We start from the raw sequence: 14,101 nt of genomic DNA, 5'->3' as shown, positions 1-14,101 counted from the left end.
AAACCACCTGAGTCCTCAGAGCTTCATTATAATCCAAGTGGGGAGAATAGAGAGGTGCAGCCTCCAAGCAGACGCTCAACACGACACATGACAACAGATGTTGGTGGAGGATCTCAAGCAGACAACCTCTTAGCTCCACTATCAGATGGTGATAATACAACGTCACACTCTCCTGAGAATGAAGACTGGGAAGACGCGCAAGAACCTTTGAGCAGCCATACAGGCTGTGGAGGTGAGGTCACCTTGACTCTTTGTATTAACCATAAAAAGTATGTTGAAAGGGACCGATGATGATTTTCCTCTTGTCTGACTTTTACAGGTTACCATTAGAGATGTCAGATAATGGCTTTTTTGTCAATATCCGATATTGCCAAATTGTCCAACTCTTAATTACCGATTCCGATATCAACCGATACCGATATATACAGTCGTGGAATGAACAAATTATTATGCCTTATTTTGTTGTAATGCTCCGCTGGATGCATTAAACAATGTAACAAGGTTTTCCAAAATAAATCAACTCAAGTTATGGACAAAATGCCAACATGGCACTGCCATATTTATTATTGAAGTCACAAAGAGCATTATTTTTTTAACATGCCTCAAAACAGCAGTTTAGAATTTCGGAGAGAGCATGAGGAGGTTGATGTGGACAGGGTTGAGATGTGTGTGTGTGTGTGTGAGGGGGTAAAGGAGTAGCGGGGGGTGTATATTGTAGCGACCCGGAAGAGTTAGTGTTGCAAGGGGATCTGGGTATTTGTTCTGTTGTGTTTATGTTGTGTTACAGTGCGGATGGTCTCCTGAAATGTGTTTGTCATTCTTGTTTGGTGTGGGTTCACAGTGTTGCGCATATTTGCAACAGTGTTAAAGTTGTTTATACGGCCACCCTCAGTGTGACCTGTATGGCTGTTGAACAAGCACCATATTTTTTGGACTATAAGTCAAAGTTTTTTTCATAGTTTGGCCGGGGGTGCGACTTATACTCAGGAGCGACATGTGGGAAATTATTAACACATTATCGTAAAATATCAAACAATATTATTTAGCTCATTCACGTAAGAGACTAGACGTATAAGATTTCATCGGATTTAGCAATTAGGAGTGACAGATTGTTTGGTAAACGTATAGCATGTTTTATATGTTATAGTTATTTGAATGACTCTTACCATAATATGTTACGTTAAAATACCAGACCTTCCTCAGTTGGTTATTTATGCGTCAAATAACGTACACTTATTCAGCCTGTTGTTCACTATTCTTTATTTATTTTAAATTGCCTTTCAAATGTATATTCCTGGTGTTGGATTTTATCAAATAAATTTCCCCCAAAAATGCGACTTATACTCCAGTGCGACTTATATGTTTTTTTCCTTCTTTATTATGCATTTTCGGCAGGTGCGACTTATACTCCGGGGCAACTTATACTCCGCAGGTGCGACTTATACTCCAAAAAATCCGTTACGCCTTGCATTCACTCGTGTGTGTGTGAAAAGCCGTAGTTATTATCTGATCGGGCCGGCATTCAAAGGTAATGCCTTTAAGGTTTATTGGTGCTCTGTACTTCTCCCTACGTCCGTGTATAGCGGCGTTTTAAAATGTCAAAAATTTAACATTTTGAAACCGATCCCGATAATTTCCGACATTACATTTTAAAGCATTTATCGGCCGATAATATCGGCAGTCCGATATCAGACATCTCTAGCTATAACACATAAACCTTGCGTGTATAGAGCACAATGGAAGTCGTGCAAACGTCCATTCGTCTTTTAGACACGGCAAAACTATTGGCAGTAATAGCAATTCATATTTTTCTTTCAAATCTATCGACGTTTTTCCATTAGATAACATTTGGTCATCTTCGCCATTTGCCTGGCGTCGTCTGACAGCTTTGTTCTTAGTTCAGTAAACAATCCTCATTCCAACATTTCGACAAAGGCAAGTAATAAATTGTGTTCATCTGGCCTTCTTATGCTGACATAAGCTTTATACGGCGCAATAATTTAAGTCTTCGAAGTGATTTCAAAACAAACGCAACTAACTCACAGACTGGGAAAGCCTCTACTGATGCCTTACATCCCCCTTAAAACTAGTTGGTAAATTGACCATTTTTGAAGCTTATTTGTCACTGAGCCTTGTTTATGTTTGCAGACCTTTTTTCTGGCCACCCCTTGCTCGGCACGCTGCATCAACCAGTGGGGCAAAGCACACCTTACCCAAACAAACAATGCAATCAAGAGGAGATGGTTTACGTCCTGCTGAAGGAAGATGACGATGCTGGTGCTAATGATTTTCTGCTTACAAAACCACAGGTGAGTAAAAGTTCTACATTATCTGCACTTAACACTGCAGAGTTTGTACAAGCAATACTTTTCTGAACTTGACAAAAATGTATGTACCGCATTTTCTGGACTATAAGACGCACCTAAAATCTTTTTTTTTTTTCTCAAAACTTAACAGTGCGCCTTATCACCCAGTGCGCCTAATGTAAAAATCTCGAAGCTATTTTATTGTGTACATGGTGTAATGATAAGTGTGACCAGTAGATGGCAGTCAAACACAAGAGATAAGTGCAGCCTGCAATAGGATGGATCTCGAGTAAACAACGCCAACATTTTAAATGTTCCATTGAAAATATACAATATTACATAGGGCGCTCAAAAATCTACCAAATGTTTTTGTACGACTTCGGTAAGCCAAGAAGCCGCACCGCTTGAAGGATTGTCGGCATATTTAACAAAGGTGTATTATTATGGTGTGTGTTTAAGGTAAGACATATAATCTGGCGTTTTGTTTCCCAATATTATGCAAAATCAACTTTTCTTACCTTTTGGTACCTACTGATCTGTATTTGGGATCTGCATAAATCCAGAAAAATTTTGCGCATCTGCCTTTTTAGTCCGTGCCGACAACGTAGTTGATAAGCTTCTTCTTTTTTATCTTCTTGCTATGGGACATTCATCCTCCACTGTTGCCATTTCTAATATAAAGTAGTGTTAAGGTCTTACTTATACCTGTCAGTAAACTAGCCATGAAAGCGCTAAAACGGTGTGGTGAGGTTACATTATTCACCCAAGGAACTTTAGTTATTAGAGTTCCGGTCGGATGTTTTTTCACGGGACGCATTTCCGGTGTAGTTGTTTCCGAATGAGGGGATGCTGCTTCGTTATTGATTTAGGTAAAGTCTTAATGTCATTAAAACAGTTAGCTTCTTCTTTTGACACTTCTTCCACTCCCATCCTTGCACGCTACATCGCTACAACAAAGATGACGGGGAGAAGACTCTGCCAAAAGATGAGCCACGTAAATAAGACCGCCCACAAAACTGCGCATCCGGAAGCGACTGTCAGAAAGCAGCTTGAAGATGATCTGTAAAATATTTTGACCACAGAACCACCATTACATGTTATGTCGACCACAAGGAAGTGTTTTCCATTTAGAAAAAAAAAAAAAAGACTCCTTTAATGCACTCTGTAATCCGGTGCGCCTAATATATGGGAAAAAAATGTAAAAAACATAAAAAGATCAAAAATACAAACCCTGTTTCCATATGAGTTGGGAAATTGTGTTGGATGTAAATTTTAACAGAATGCAATGATTTGCAAATCCTTTCCAACCCATGTTCAATTGAATGCACTACAAAGACGAGATATTTGATGTTCAAACTCATAAACTTTATTTTTGTTTTGCAAATAATAATTAACTTAAAATTTCATGGCTGCAACATGTGCCAAAGTGGTTGGGAAAGGGCATGTTCACTACTGTGTTAGATCACCTTTTCTTTTAACAACACTCAATAAACGTTTGGGAACTGAGGAAACTAATTTTTCAAGTTTTGAAAGTGGAATTCTTTCCCATTGTTTAATGTAGAGCTTCAGTCATTCAACAGTCCGGGGTCTCCGCTGTCGTATTTTACGCTTCATAATGCGCCACACATTTTCGATGGGAGACGGTCTGGATTGCAGGCGGGCCAGGAAAGTACCCGCACTCTTTTTTTACCAAGCTACGTTGTTGTAATACGTGCTGAATGTGACTTGGCATTGTGTTGCTGAAAAAGGCAGGGGCGTCCATGAAAAAGACGGTACTGAGATGGCAGCACATGTTTCAAAACCTGTATGTACCTTTCAGCAATAATGGTGCCTTCACAGATTTGTAAATTACCCATGCCTTGGGCACTAATGCACCCTTATACCATCACAGATGCTGGCTTTTGACCTTTGCGTCGATAACAGTCTGGATGGTTCGCATCCCCTTTGGTCCGGATGACACGATGTCGAATATTTTCCCCAAAAATTTGAAATGTGGACTCGTCAGACCACAGAACACTTTTCCACTTTGCGTCAGTTCATCTTAGATCATCACGGGCCCAGAGAAAACGGCGGCGTTTCTGGATGTTGTTGATAAATGGCTTTCGCTTTGCATAGTAGAGCTTTAACTTGCAGTTACAGATGTAGCGACCAACTGTATTTAGTGACAGTGGTTTTCTGAAGTGTTCCTGAGCCCATGTGATGATATCCTTTAGAAATTGATGTTGGTTTTTGATACAGTGCCGTCTGAGGGATCGAAGGTCACGGTCATTCAATGTTGGTTTCCGGCCATGCCGCTTACGTGGAGTGATTTCTCCATATTCTCTGAACTTTTTGATGATATTATGGACCGTAGATGTTAAAATCCTTAAACGGGAACATTATCACAATTTCATAAGGGTTAAAACCAATAAAAATCAGTTCCCAGTGGCTTATTGTATTTTTTAAATTTTTTTATTAAAATATTACCAATCACGGAATATCCCTAAAAAACTTTAAAGTGCCTGATTTTCGCTATCTGTGAAGCCAACGTCCATTTTCCTGTGACGTCACACAGCGATGCCAATACAAACAAATGGTGGATAGCACAGCAAGATATAGCAACATTAGCTCGGATTCAGACTCTGGATTTCAGCGGCTTAAGCGATTCAACAGATTACGCATGTATTGAAACGGATGGTTGGAGTATGGAGGCAGATAGCAAAAACGAAATTGAAGAAGAAACTGAAGCTTTTTAGCGAATAGCTATTGACGCTATTCGGCCATGTTTGCCTTAGCATCGCCGGTAAAATGTGCAGACCAACGATCGGGACTTTCGCATCTTGTGACACTGGATCAACTTAAATCCATCGATTGGTAAGTGTTTGGCATTAAATGTGGGTGGAGGGAAACGCTGGATGCAAATATAGCTACAAATGTACACACAGCTAGCCTAAATAGCATGTTAGCATCGATTAGCTGGCAGTCATGCCACGACCAAATATGTCTGATTAGCACATAAGTCAACAACATCAACAAAACTCACCTTTGTGATTTCTTTGACTTTATCATTGGAAATGCATCTGCAGGTTATCCATACATCTCTGTGCCATGTCTGCCTTAGCATCGCCGGTAAAATGTGCAGACATTCCGGCACATTCGATGGTGGTCTGGCGGCAAATTTCTTTGACTTTATCGTTGGAAATACATCTGCTTTGAGTGTCGCAGGATATCCACACAATCTTGCCATCTCTGTAGTAGCATAGCTTTCGTCGGTAAAGTGTGTGGAACAAACGACTGACCATTTCGTCTGCTTTTCCCACACCCTCGTATTTTGAACAAATTTCATCCAATTTCTTGCCATTTTCGCATCTTTGGGCCTGTGGTGCAGCTTGAATCCCTCCCTGTAAGTGTTGTTACACCCACCGACAACACACCGACGAGGCATGATGTCTCGAGGGTTCCAGAAAATAGTCAAGAAAACGGAAAATAACAGAGCTGGGACGCGGTGTTTGTAATGTGTTTGAGAAAATGAAAATGGTGGCTTTATTACCGAGGGGATGTCACGTTCTGACGTCATCGCTCCGACATCGATAAATAGAAAGGCGCTAAATTCGCTAAAATTCACCCATTTAGAGTTCGAAAATCGGTTAAAAAATATATGGTCTTTTTTCTGCAACATCAAGGTATATATTGACGCTTACATTGCCATCCATCCATCCATCATCTTCCGCTTATCCGAGGTCGGGTCGCGGGGGCAGCAGCCTAAGCAGGGAAGCCCAGACTTCCCTATCTCCAGCCACTTCGTCTAGCTCTTCCCGGGGGATCCCGAGGCGTTCCCAGGCCAGCCGGGAGACATAGTCTTTCCAACGTGTCCTGGGTCTTCCCCGTGGTCTCCTACCAGCTGGACGTGCCCTAAACACATACCTAGGGAGGCGTAGGAGTGGCATCTGACAGATGCCGAAAACGCGAAGTGAGTATATAGGAGGAGCTAGCTGCAGGGCTTACGCTGAGCTTCATCAAGGATGCAGGCTACTTCTCTAAGGGAGAGGAGCACAGGCGGAGGAAATTACGTTGAGCCGCTTGTACCGTGATCTTATCCTTTCGGTCATGACCAAAGATCATGACAATAGGTCGAGGGATGAAGGAAGTAGATCGGATTGATCGAGATAAATTAGGAGCTTTTGACCACAAACGGATCGATACAACGGTCCGCATTCATGACCAGTAGGTCGAGTGTGAACGTGAGATTAGACAATTAAATGTGAGAGCTTTGGCTTCTTGACTCAGGCTGGGCTAGGGAAGTAATCATAAACGAGGATGAACATCGACTTGGTTCAGGGACGATGTAGTTGAGAAACATGCACCGAACCTGGAGCCTCTAGGATACTTGAACCATCTGAACATGGAAGGGTCTGGACTTCCTCAAGTGTCAGGCTCGAACGAATCAGGCTGACGAGAAGACATTGAACTCGGACTTGAAGACTAGCCATTCTCAACGGCACGAACAATCGGCAGTGAGACGTGAAGGAGAGCTGAAAGATATCCAAGTGAGATCTCAAGTAACAGTTGACTACGATCGTGCAAAAAGCAATGAGTAGCAATTAGTGAGGATTTTTGATTGAAGGCAAAATTCACTGTAAAGAGTTATGTACGAGAATGTACTGCCAGCATTGGCGGAGCCAAGCTCTGACACTGATCATACAGAGCGACTGCGACAATAAGACATTCCGATGACCCATACTCGAGCCTCCCAAGACCCCATGACTCATGAGCACTGTTGGCACAGACTCTTCCGAGGGAACGGTCGACATGCTTATCAGGTCTAGCAAAGCACATGTAGATGGTGGGCAACTCAGCTCAAGAACCCTGCGAGAGTATAGAATAGTTCATAGTTCGAGGTTGGGACGTAAAACCACACTGTTCCTACCTGAATCGAGGTTCGACTATCGGCGAAGCCTCCTCTCCAGTACACCTGATAACTACGGGAAGGCTGAGGAGTGTGATCCCACGATAGTTGGAACACACCCTCCGGTCCCCCTTCTTAAGAGAGGGAACGGGACGGTTGTATATAAAGAAGGAAAAGCGTTGTCCACTGAGATAGCTGCTGAGTCTTGTCAACCAAGACAGCCCCACAGCATCCAGAGCCTTAAGGAACTCCGGGCGGATCTCATCCGCCGAGGAGCTTTTTAACTACCTCAGCGACCTCAGCCCCAGAAATAGGAGAGTCCACTACAGATTCCCCAGGCACCGCTTCCTCAAAGAAAGACGTGTTGGTGGGATTGAGGAGGTCTTCGAAGTATTCCCTCCACCAATCCACAACATCCGCAGTCGAAGTCAGCAGAACACCATCCGCACCATACACGGTGTTGATAGTGCACTGCTTCCCCTTCCTGAGGCGCCGTATGGTGGTCCAGAATCGCTTCGAAGCCGTCCGGAAGTCGTTTTCCATGGCTTCCCCGAACTCTTCCCATGTCCGAGTTTTTGCCTCCGCGACCGCTAAAGCTGCACACCGCTTGGCCCGTCGGTACCCGTCCACTGCCTCCGGAGTCCTATGAGCCAAAAGAACCCGATAGGACTCCTTCTTCAGCTTGACGGCATCCCTCACTGCTGGTGTCCACCAACGGGTTCTGGGATTACCGCCACGACAGGCACCAACAACCTTGCGGCCACAGCTCCAATCAGCCGCCTCGACAATAGAGGTTCGGAACATGGTCCACTCGGACTCAATGTCCCGCACCTCCCTCGTGACATGTTCAAAGTTCTCCCGGAGGTGTGAATTGAAACTCTCTCTGACAGGAGACTCTGCCAGACGTTCCCAGCAGACCCTCACAATGCGTTTGGGCCTGCCAGGTCTGTCCGGCATCCTCCCCCACCATCGCAGCCAACTCACCACCAGGTGGTGATCGGTAGAAAGCTCCGCCCCTCTCTTCACCCGAGTGTCCAAAACATAAGGCCGCAAATCCGATGACACAACTACAAAGTCGATCATGGAACTGCGGCCTAGGGTGTCCTGGTGCCAAGTGCACATATGGACACCCTTATGTTTGAACATGGTGTTTGTTATCGACAAACTGTGACGAGCACAAAAGTCCAATAACAAAACACCACTCGGGTTTAGATCCGGGCGACCATTCTTCCCAATCACGCCTCTCCAGGTTTCACTGTCGTTGCCAACATGAGCGTTGAAGTCTCCCAGTAGGACAAGGGAATCACCCGGAGGAGCACTTTCCAGTACTCCCTCGAGTGTACCCAAAAAGGGTGGGTATTCTGAACTGCTGTTTGGTGCGTAAGCACAAACAACAGTCAGGACCCGTCCCCCCACCCGAAGGCGAAGGGAAGCTACCCTCTCGTCCACTGGGTTGAACTCAAACGTACAGGCTTTGAGCCGGGGGGCAACCAGAATTGCCACCCCAGCCCGTTGCCTCTCACTGCCGGCAACGCCAGAGTGGAAGAGGGTCCAGTCCCTCTCGAGAGAACTGGTTCCAGAGCCCTTGCTGTGCGTCGAGGTGAGTCCGACTATATCCAGCCGGAACTTCTCTACCTCTCGCACTAGCTCAGGCTCCTTCCTCCCCAGTGAGGTGACGTTCCACGTCCCAAGAGCTAGCCGAGGATCGGACCGCCAAGTGCCCTGCCTTCGGCTGCCGCCCAGCTCACAATGCACCTGACCTCTATGGCCCCTCCTATGAGTGGTGAGCCCATTGGAGGGATGACCCACGTTGCCTCTTCGGGCTGTGCCCGGCCGGGCCCCATGGGAACAGGCCCGACCACCAGGCGCTCGCCATCGTGCCCCAACTCCGGGCCTGGCTCCAGAGCGGGGCCCCGGTGACCCACGTCCGGGCGAGGGAAATCTGGGTTCATTTCGTTGTAATTCCATAGAAGTCTTTGAGCTGCTCTTTGTCTGATCACTCACCTAGGACCTGTTTGTCTTGGGAGACCCTACCAGGGGGCATGAAAACCCCCAGACAACATAGCTCCTAGGATCATTGGGACACGCAAACTCCTCTACCACGGTAAGGTAGCAGCTCAGAGAGGAGACGCTTACATTGGTCTGGTGATAATGTTCCCCTTTAAACTGTTTGACTATTTGCTTACGCAGTTGTGGACAAAGGGGTGTACTTTGCCCCATCCTTTCTTGTGAAAGACTGAGCATTTTTTGGAAAGCTGTTTTTATACCCAATCATGGGACCCACCTGTTCCCGATTAGCCTGCAGACTTGTGGGATGTTCCAAATAAATGTTTGATGAGCATTCCTCAACTTTATCAGTATTTATTGCCACCTTTCCCAACTTCTTTGTCACGTGTTGCTGTCATCAAATTCTAAAGTTTAATGATTATTTGCAAAAAAAAAAAAAATTTTAATCAGTTTGAACATCAAATATGTTGTCTTTGTAGCCTATTCAACTGAATATGGGTTGAAAATGATTTCCAAATCATTTATATTTATATCTAACACAATTTCCCAACTCATATGGAAACCGGGTTTGTAGACCGTTCATCGGCAGTGCGCCTTATAATCCGGTGCGCCTTATGGTCCGGAAAACACGGTAACAGTCTGATCCACAAACTTTTGTGTTTGTGTTTAGAGTGGGCTACTATCAAATTATACAATTTTTCTTCTCCACTGTAGATGTTAAAGGTCTCTGAATTCAATGTTGTCAGCAAGAGAATCTTATGTGCTGGCATAGGTAAGTTCAAAGTGATTTAAAACATTTACACTACATTGTGCAAATTGTACTTACATCAAGTAATTTTTTTGTCCACCCTACCATCCTCAGATTCTGCACCAAACTCTTCTGCTGGAATTTACACAGAAGGTGATCGCAGTCAGACTCAGTCAGTAAACACACTTGCAACAATAAGTTATAACATGGAAGTGGCATCCGATGCTGATCAAATGTTGTCAGAATTTGGGATGAAAGGCTACGCGAGTCCCACAACCTTCACAGAACAGTTGGCAGCGCCAGAGGTTCCAACTCCGCAATTGTTATTAGGTGTAACGCAAGGAAATAACAAAGCATATGTCGCTGTGCAGCAGTACAGCAGTGTCCCCCTTCCAGAAGAACAGCCAGAGGAGCCATCACTGCTGAGAAAACAACTGGATGAGGGACGGTATAAATTTGGCTTGACTACAGAGAAGACCATTGTCAAAATTGAAGGGGAAGTAAACAAAAACAGAAAAGAAAGAAAACAGTCCGGTAAAAAAGTTGAATCCCTGCAAAATACTAAGAAAAAAACAAGTGGTTTACCATCCAATAATGATGCGGAACATGAGGTGGACACATCTTCGCATGGAATCTCAAAAGTGTGTCTAAGGTCAAGTACGTCTCAACATACGACCACAAAAAGTACAGTCCCACCTGGGAGTCGTGGGAAGTCTATCTCCACTCAAGAAAAACCTAGCTCAAAAAAAACAAATTGCCCACAGCAGGATCGGTCTGGCAATAACAAGACTGAATCTTTAAGGACGAGATTGACTGGAGATGCTGATAATTCCAACAAGCCCATATCTGAAAAGCCTTGCAGGGAATCTCTCGGAAGTACCAACTTTTCTGGAGAAGAGCAGTCTTCTAAACAGTTTACAAGACAATCCAATTCATTGTCTGGCAATACCGGTCTCCCGAGTTCTCCTCGGGCCGACTTGACTAAACACGGCCTCAGTTCAAGTGAAACCGGAGAAACGATTGCTAAAAGAACCAGACTGAATAAAAGCGGTGGTATTTCAGCACCAATGAAATTACAGATGGTCCGGAAATTAGCTAAAGCAGCAAAAGCCAAGACGGTTGCAGAACTAAACAAATCCAAGCAAACCAAATTAAAAAACACGGATAGAGGGACCAAGCATGATTCCATCGATGAGACTGGAAAGAAATGTATATCTCAAGCTGTTTGGACTGTTCCAGCCAGGAAAACTACCTCATTACGGTCCCCAAGATCTCAGAGTCAAGCTGACGCTACTCCCCCAAGTCTTTCTGTCAAAACACCGCCTATCGTACCACCACCGGAGCCTCCATCCGTCATTGGAGATCGCCTGCTCAAGAACCAGTGCGGGCAATGTGGTCGTGTTCTCAGCAGCTCTGCTGGCCTCGAGAGCCACATGAACCTTCATACAGGTCACAGACCATTCTCTTGCACTCTCTGTAGGAAGAGCTTTACAGACGCCGGCGGTCTGAAACGGCACGGCAGAGTGCACAGCAATGGTCGGAGCCATGTCTGCCAGCAATGCGGGAAGGGTTTCGTCTACAAGTATGGTCTCACCAAACATGTCCAGGTGGTACACACCAAAATTAAATCATTTGTCTGTCAGGTCTGCAACAAGGCATTCTTCACAAAGTTAGATGTGGACGCCCACGTACGTATCCACACGGGGGAGAAACCATTCCACTGCCACTTATGTGAAAAAAAGTTTGTCAAGAAGGTAGAGCTAAACTTGCATCTGAGGTGGCACAATGGAGAGAAAAGACATTGGTGTCCATTTTGTGGGAAAGGATTTTTTGACTACAATAACTGGAAAAGGCACAAATATATCCACACGGGAGAGAAACCAAAGTCTTGTCCACACTGCCCCCAACACTTTACACAGTCAGGCCACTTAAAAAAGCATGTCAGAAATGTACATAAGATTCAATAGGAAGGTATGTTCTACCCTGCGGTTAAGTGGCGACTTGTCCAGGGTGTACCCTGCCTGAGATAGGGTTTAGCAACCCCGAAAGGGACAAGCGGTAGAAAATGGATGGTTGAATGGGCATATTTGACCTTTTTTCCATTTAGAATGTGTTTATGACACAAAACTAAAGGCTTAGTTGGCCACATGAGTGGACAGCACCTTTTAGCTCTTATTTCCAAAATTGTGTATACTACTGAATTGGGGTCTTATGGCCGCTTATGTAGACATTTATACTGCCATCTGGTGGTGTCAGAAGAGTTTAACATAATGGAATTTGGAAAAAAAAAGTGAAAAAATAAGGATTAACATGTCTGATCTGTTTTGGCCCTGTGATGAGGTGGTGACTTGTCCAGGGTGTACTGCGCCTTCCGCCGAATGCAGCTGAGATAGGCTCCAGCACCCCCCGCTACCCCAAAAACGACAAGCGGTAAAAAATGGATGGATGGATGTCACTAAACATGAAGCACACTATTGTGTACTTATGGACCAAGTACATCATATCAAATAATGATTCTTAGTTTTTATTCTAATTACGGTCCAATAAGTCCACATAGCAAAGAAAAAAGAAAAAAATCATGTAAACAAACAGCTTGGGCCTTAAGTGAAATACTTTATTTAGATTTATAAAGAAGTTGTTTTAAAAAAGGAATAACGTATTGTTTTGGGTTATTATTATTATGTTTTTTTGATAAACTGCACTAATTTTTGGGCTAATTTTTGGCTTATTACTAATTTTGCTGGTGCTGAATTCTGCTGCGCCTCTGGGGTTCCACAGGGTTCAATTTTATTACACCTCCCTCAACCCAACTACTACTCTTATGACTTTGTGACATCAAAGCATGGAAGATAATTTAAATTTTTTTTTAATTTTTTTTACTTTTAATGGCGGGTCCTGTGAGTCTCCCTCCATTGCCTCAGGATTCGTAATTGTATCCGAGCCCAAAAACGGCATTCAGGGAGAAAGGTGAAGCAGAGCAAAAATAACCCACAATATTAAAAAAATATATATATACTTCGGTCCTTTGAATTGTTATAAATGTATTTTTTTATGCCTCCAATTTGTATTTTTATTTTCTTGAGTTCAAAACCGCTGAATTGAACTTTACTTATTAAAATACTGGACAAACACCTGACATGAGTTATTGGATGGCTCCTACATTATATTTGCCGAAACATTTACGAAACACTGACTTTTTACAGCATTTGTAATTTATTTTGCCTAAGAGCGACAAAGTTATTGTTAATCTAACACTTCATAACTGCAGATGTCAATAAGGTGCGTAGTGTCCCTTCCTCACAAGCAAAGCTTCATGACAGAGGATAAATATTTCCTAGTTTTATTTAAAAAAAATTTAAGTATTTTAAACCTAACACAAATTGTGAAAGTGAACTATTATATGTATTGTATTGCTCTCCTCTTAATGAAACCCATCCATCCACCCTGGACAAGTCGCCACCTCATCGTCGGGCTCTTACTGAAACCCTATACATACAATTATAAGACCACAACTTAGTTTAAAACATTTCAATCATGAACTTCACTGGATATGGGATAATAATATATGTTGGACTATACTCAAAATGTGTATTTGCCCATCTCAGGCAAATAGTGATCTCAGGCAAATAGTGTTAATTACAAGATTTGTAATTTAAAGATGGGTGCATTATTTTTTCCTAAGCCCTGTTACCAGTGAGACATCTAAATTGCATATTTTAAGTTTTTTGTTTCCTCCTCCAGCAAATGTGAAAAGGGGTTTGCTGACAAATGAATGCAATGTATATTTTTGACAACAACAAAAAAAACATGTATATAAACACATGTACTAAAAAAAAAAAAATATATATATATATATATATAATATGTTTTTCCATTTTTATATAAAGAGAACAATCCAAAATGTAACTAAATGTTTTCATTAAAGTTGATATTTACATGATGGACCAAAAATAATTTTTTAAAGTTTTTTTATTTCTATGTATATATACATACATACATACATACATATATATATATATATATATATATATATATATATATATATATATATATATATATATATATATATATATATATATATATGAATACATATGAATAAATGTTTATATATGTATGTATATATGTATAACTCTTCTTCCTCCAAACACAACGAGT

At 42.8% G+C, this 14,101-nt stretch overlaps 1 protein-coding gene across 1 annotated transcript in view; it reads left to right on the top strand.

Moving 5' to 3' along the window:
* Window positions 1-13,900, top strand: part of LOC133554564 (zinc finger protein 37 homolog) — a 23,588-nt gene extending 9,688 nt beyond the window's left edge. Inside the window, exons 2-5 of the mRNA XM_061903489.1 lie at window positions 1-232; window positions 2,149-2,309; window positions 9,913-9,970; window positions 10,061-13,900. The exon at window positions 1-232 is cut by the window's left edge and continues 200 nt beyond it. Coding sequence (XP_061759473.1) covers window positions 1-232; window positions 2,149-2,309; window positions 9,913-9,970; window positions 10,061-11,913 — 2,304 coding nt within the window. The 3' untranslated portion in view covers window positions 11,914-13,900. The remainder of the gene's footprint in view (window positions 233-2,148; window positions 2,310-9,912; window positions 9,971-10,060) is intronic.
* The last annotated feature ends 201 nt before the right edge of the window (window positions 13,901-14,101 follow it).

This window comes from Nerophis ophidion, linkage group LG01 (genome assembly GCF_033978795.1).
Source record: "Nerophis ophidion isolate RoL-2023_Sa linkage group LG01, RoL_Noph_v1.0, whole genome shotgun sequence".
In the NCBI taxonomy this organism is placed as follows: Eukaryota; Metazoa; Chordata; class Actinopteri; order Syngnathiformes; family Syngnathidae; genus Nerophis; species Nerophis ophidion.
This window is presented reverse-complemented; position numbering and strand designations above follow the sequence as displayed.